The 6,195-nt window shown below is 39.0% G+C and overlaps 1 protein-coding gene across 2 annotated transcripts in view; it reads right to left on the bottom strand.

Moving 5' to 3' along the window:
* Positions 1–3,915, bottom strand: part of Tmem106b (transmembrane protein 106B) — a 32,398-nt gene extending 28,483 nt beyond the window's left edge. Inside the window, exons 1-2 of one of the 2 annotated variants that reach the window (XM_010610527.3) lie at positions 3,405–3,915; positions 921–1,142 (exon numbers count right to left, since the gene is read on the bottom strand). In XM_010610527.3, coding sequence (XP_010608829.1) covers positions 921–1,140 — 220 coding nt within the window. In that variant the 5' untranslated portion in view covers positions 1,141–1,142; positions 3,405–3,915. Of the gene's footprint in view, positions 1–920; positions 1,143–2,981; positions 3,200–3,404 lie in introns of those variants that run through there. The other variant, XM_010610528.3, reaches the window with a different exon arrangement.
* Positions 3,916–6,195: the final 2,280 nt, after the last annotated feature.

Genomic DNA, 6,195 nt, shown 5'->3' on the forward strand with positions numbered 1-6,195 from the left:
TTTTTTTTTCCGTTGGACTTATCTTCATATACCATGGGGTTCCTTCCAGAAATAACCCATTATGGCATGAACAACTTTATCCTTTTTCCTTTATTAGTACATATTTCCAGTAAATAATGATTACACTTATTGTGGGGAGTTGGTACATGCACATAACACAATTTAATTTTCTTTTTCCTCCCCTAATCCTTCACCCCTCTCTGCTCCTTCCAACTTGTGGTCCTCTTACCAATTTACACATGTTCTGTTTCCTTATGTTTTTCCTTCAACTGTTTTTTTCATCTCTCTTCCCTCCTTCTCCATCTCTTGTCCCCCTTCCTACATGAAAAATATCTCCTTACTTCCTAGTATCTATCTTTTATTTTGTTCCTTATTTATATGTTAGGTTTCTCATATAAGAGAAACCATGTGGTATTTGAGCTTGTGTCTGATTTATTTCACTTAACATTAGGGTCTGGAGGTACATCCATTTATCTATGAATGCCTCAAGTTTATATTTCATTATCGTAGAACAGCATTGTTTTATATAAATACCACATTTTCTTTTTAAAATAATGAACTACAAATGTTAAAATGACCAAATTACTTAAGTTGCTTCTAATAGCCAACTTAAGAAGCAACTGGGTCATGATCTCTACAGACACCAAATAGGACCAAATTTCCAAATGACAGTACACATTATCTATAATAGCAGGCAGGAAAGGAGAAAATAGTGGATGCAGGGGAGTCATTTTCATTTGTGCTATAGGAACCTTAACATGTTTGTGTCCTTTTGACTAAAGGTAATTAATACAGTCTTAACTTTTATTCTCACAGTCATTTAAAACAGTTGCTTAGGCATACAGGTTTTACACTACCGGTATTTGAACAAATGTGCGGAGTCATTCTTTTTAAAGAAAAAACAAAGCAATAACACATACCCCTAGGAATTCTTCCTGTTCCTTGACAAGTGGGGCAAGTGACACTATCTCTTCCTGTAAATTCCACATATGGAAACTGAGAGACATCTCCATTTCTTCCGTCTTCATTATGGACTTCATTACTAACCAATCCAGTCCTCATATTTTCAGTTGATGTGACTCCATCATAAGTATCTTCTTTATTTGGATGCAAAGGCAAATGAGAAAGAGACTTTCCCATGTCTAATGAAAAAGGAAAATTTTACAGTAAACTTCAAGGAAAAAGTATATTCAAAAACCCTATAAGATATTTATATCAATCTAATTAACTTAGAACAAACTTCAAGAATGTGTTTAAACTACTTTTGGGATTAAAATTAAATTCAAACAAATACTGTCTGAAAGAAGGATGCAATTTATTAAGAGTCCAGAAGTGCATTTTTCACAAAATATTATGACAGGATATCTTATCAGTCTTATGATGAGAATGGGCTTTCAAATGCTAACATCTGACAAAAGCCTACACCTTCTTCCTGTTTCCTACCAAGAATACAGGCTTCATTTTTGTTAGAATAGAAAAAAAGACACATTATATCTTTAAACTACTTGGCATTAAAGGCCAAAGGTGCTTTGGGTAGATTGCAACTAGATATTACTTGTAATATCAGGTAATTTTAAACTGGTACTTTCCAGTTATCCAAAATTCACATGCTTTTGAGGAAAGTCATCACTTCCATTTTTTGATAGCTTGCTTCAAACATTTCAACATTTGCAGCAAAACCCTCAAAACTGCCAAATCATACAAATTTTTCTTCTGTTCAGTGGCTAGCAATTAAAATTATAAGACAAATATCCCAAAATATAAAATATAATTTACCAGTACAAAGGAGCAAATTTAGAAGATTAACTTAAAACATTGGGAAAACTATAAAAATAACACAGGGGAAGTTAAATATAAATTTAAAAGCCAAGTAAAAATAAGTAATTTGTACTGTCCTGTTTAAAAGAAAACAAAACCTCTGTAGGTAGGTACAGTTTCCAGGCCAAAAAGAATTTAAGTCATGTTATCCAACCTGCTAATATTAAGAAAAAAAAAAAATGAAAGAGGACTCAAATACATTGTAAACAGAAGGACTAAAAAAAAAAAAAAAAGAAAGAGGACTCAAATACATTGTAAACAGAAGGACTAAAAAAAAAAAAAAACTATACTAGTATTCAAACTTAAAATTGTAGAAAGAGGAATAAAACAGTTTTTCACTATGCATTGTTTTAAAAAACTATGTATACATTATCCACATAAGTTCAAAAACATACAAGATTTGTGATATTAAAAAGGCATTATTTTAGCTGGTCCTAGGGCAGTCAATCCAAGCCAAACCCACACTTGTTATCCACAGGTGTTTCTGAGGTGAATGTTAATCATCACCCTCCTCACAAATTGTCATGTGGATCAGAGGACCTCAGCAGCAAGGTCACTGTCCTGGGACGGGAGTCAATACATCAGCGATGGCATGTACACTCTACTTGGAAACCTCAGAGAGAAAAACTCAGAAGGCAACCTAAGGGGCTCTAAGTTCTGGCTGGTTTTCTAGTCTAACAGCTAGCGTAGCTAAGTCTGCTTCAGGTAGATGGGAGATGGGCCAGATTTAGCCAGGTACAGCACTGGGAATATCCAAATTTCCCACTAGATTTTCCTCAGACCACTGACAAGTTCAACTACTTTTATTCTTGAAGCCACATTATTTTTAAAGGAGAAGTGGGAAGGGTAGGGGAAAGGAAATAAGGGAAAATAAAAAAAAAATGAGAAAATGAAAAAATGGAAATAAAGTGTTTCTAAGTAGGTAAGGGAGGGGGTGAAGGGAAGGCAGGGGAATGGGAAAAAAATGAGAATCAAGACCTGTCATATAAAGGTACAAGATCCCAATGATGAATGTAACTGTACTGTAAATCTAAAATGTACCAATAAAGTCAATGAGAAAAAAAAAATAAAAGAATGTCAGATCCCTTTCCCCTTGTGATTTCTTAATTTCCAGAAACATTCTCACATTCTGTAGGAAGAGGGGTATAAACACAGCAACCAACCAATATAAATGGGCCGTGATCCTTCTGTGCAGACACTGGCTTCCTTCGGAAAGCGCTTGAGAAACGAAACCGGCACCTTTCAAAAAGCGCCATAAACAAAATCCAGCAGGCATACCTACTCCGTAAAGGTTAAAAACGAGTTCCCGTCACGTGCAAGAAAATTCAATAACAAAAACAAGCCACAAGGGCTACCCGGCCGCTCAGGGTGTAGGGGCTTCGAAAGGAGCCAGAGCGCTGGGCCCGCACAATAGGGTCGGACGAGAGCAGCCCACGGAACAGCTCCACCCCGGGCCTGGCGCAGCGCCGGCCCCGCTTCCCAGCTCCCCGGCGGCCTCCCCTCCTCCACCTCCTCCCCAGACCCAGGCCCAGTCCTCGGCCCTACTCCGCAGCGGGACCCGGAGGCTGCGCGCCGAGGTCGCTCACCGGCGCTCGGGGCACTTCGCAGTCCCGGACTGCTGCGGCGCTGACAGGCCCCAGCACAGGGTCACGGAGGCCGCGGTCCCGGGAGCGGCGTAGATCGCAGGGAAGCCACAGACTCGGGAAGGGGAGGGGCAGGGCAAAGATGGCATCAGCTGAGCCTGGCCGCCGTCTCAACTGCGCCTGCGCCTTCCCAGAGCGCGAGGGGTGACGGTCTCCCGGGGAGGCTCGTGGCCCGGGTTCGCGGACGCCTGCGCCTAACTCGGGCTGCCTGGGCCCAGAAGCGCGGCCGCGGGCAGTGTGGACTGTCCAGGTTCTGTCATTATCGTGGCCCTAAACCTTAAAGTTTGGCCGCTCTAGTTCTGGGTAGCTTAATAGACACCTCTTACCCCGCCGGGCTGTTTGTTTGTGCCAAACGGGAAAACGTGCTCCCTCTGACTGAGCTTTTCGCTGAGCAGTTTCCTCGCCAGCCTTCTGCGAGTCGTCGCTGACCCCTCCTCCCCGTGAAGGATAAACTGGTTGGTATCCGCTCCTCTGGCAGCCAAAGCGTTCTGTGTATTTTAATTTAGAAAAGCTTGCCCACTAGGAGGAAACCACAAGCGGGCAGGACCCCTGCTTTTGGTTTGGTTTGGTTTTTGTTTTAATTTTATTTCTACACATGCTGTCGTCCTTGCACCTCCATTAATTTATAAGGAGTGTTAGGAGAGACCCCCGTTTAAGTCCCAGTGCTTCATCTCGGCCTTGTGAGTGGGGCTACTGTTCGCCAAGCCTAGGATTTTTCTTTTAGAAAACAGTTATTTCGAAGGTTCACTAAGACACTGTTAGGAACTATCAAGGACAGCTATACTTTGCCTATGGAGAGTTCAGCTCTAAAAGGTAGTATTATAATCACAAATATAAGAATGCTTATAGCAACCAGCCATATTGCAAAGGTGACTTACTTAGAAATTTGCTGTTAAAAATTTTGAAGAGATAAGTAACTTGTAATTATTTGCTCCCTTAATTAATCTGAAGTACCCAACTTATCAGTTATTGATAAATAAATCACAGCCCACCCCCTTTCAGGCTGATTAGGCTATATTAGAAAATTAGAATTTAAGGGGACTAATTTTTTATCTGATTTCAGAGCTAGGTCCCTAGGTAGCAAAACTATTTCCTGTGACCACTTGGCCTCTATTCAACGGTAGTGAACTTGTTCTGTTGGCACAACTTTGTCATTCCTTATCTTTTAAAAGCGATGGCTCATATTAAATTGTACAAATAATTCATCTCTCTGAACCTCTTGATTTTTATGTCTCAGAACTCTTCTTCTGAGGTAGAATTATTTGTATCTCCCAAGTCTAATCTATGTTGTTTCACACCTGCAGAGAACTAATCTTCTCTATTTACTAAAATTTCCTAAATATGAATTTGAAACTAAGTAGTTTCTTTATTTTCACCTTTTATAGAATATTTGACATAATAGTAATTTGTAATGAGAATAGTTGTAAGAGTTTGATGTTTATTGAATAAATATATGATATTGTATCAGGCATTATATGAAATGTTTTACATGATCTCATTTAGTTTTTATAGAAATGCCATAGGTAAAATTCTGTTACTATCTCACATCCTGTTTTCAAATAGAGGATTCAAGGTACTAACTATCACTTGACCATGGCTAGGCACCTAGCAAGAGGTAGAACTAAAACTCAGGTATTGTGATTGTAAAGTCTAGACTGTTAGCCACTGTGACATGAATCTGTGATTATGGCACAATGTGATAGGGGCTGAGATAAGGATTTGTACCAGGATGCATAGAGGAATGTTGTATGATTCTGACTTTGGGATTACAGAAGGCTTTTGGGGAAAAGATATTTGAGGAGTTGTAAGCTGAGTAAAGCCAGAAATGGAGTTGCAGGCACAAAAAGAGCATGCATACAGCAGTGTGCAATAAAAAGCAAATATAGGTTGGAAACTTGAAAGCAAAGTAATCATAAAAGATCTTGTGCTTTAAGTTAGGAAGATGTGACTTGATGCTAATTATTATGGCCATACATGTATTTCAAAAATAATGGTCTAGAATCATTGCATTAATAGGTTAGGTGGAAGGGAAATTGGAAATTGAGAGATCAGAAAAAAAGTATGATGAGAATCCAGGAAAAAAGAAAGGTTGGCTAAAGGACAAAACATAAATACTTAAGAGTAATTGGGAGATAGAATCAGCAAGATTTGCTTATCATTGAATAGTTTCTTTTTAAATTCTTTTTTACTAGTACATGTTTGCATTATATTCCTTCTGGGGAATTGGTAACCGTGCACAACACATCTTAATTCTTTTGTTTTCAGTCCATTTCCCTCCCCTCCCTCTTCCATCTCTTGATCTTCCCATTTGAAAAAGATCTCACTACTTTCTATTATAACCACTATTTCTGTACAAAATGAGCTTGTGGTTCCATGAATAACAAGAATGAAGTTGTGAACCAAAGAAGAAAACCCTGAGAGTTTTATTGGAAATAAAAAGAGAAAACTCGTGCTGCATGTTTATTACAAGGGGATTCTGAACAGAAATCCAAGTGGTGGTCTTTGTCCTGATCTTATATGCATAAGCAGAGCATGGGAAGGGGGCTTGTTTCAAAGGAAATGAGTTCAAAAGAAAACTGGTTATTTGTATTTCTGTTTTCTTCAAGTCTGGTTGAAATTTGAGTCTGGAGATCAGAAGGAGCTGTTGTAGTTCCTAACTAACTTATCATACCCTAGATAGCCTTCTTCTTAAAGGGAAGAGTCTTACCTCTCTGTTTTCATCCTAACCTTTTAT

Source organism: Fukomys damarensis, unplaced genomic scaffold (assembly GCF_012274545.1).
Source record: "Fukomys damarensis isolate Sample0158 unplaced genomic scaffold, DMR_v1.0_HiC HiC_scaffold_4, whole genome shotgun sequence".
Lineage (NCBI taxonomy): Eukaryota > Metazoa > Chordata > Mammalia > Rodentia > Bathyergidae > Fukomys > Fukomys damarensis.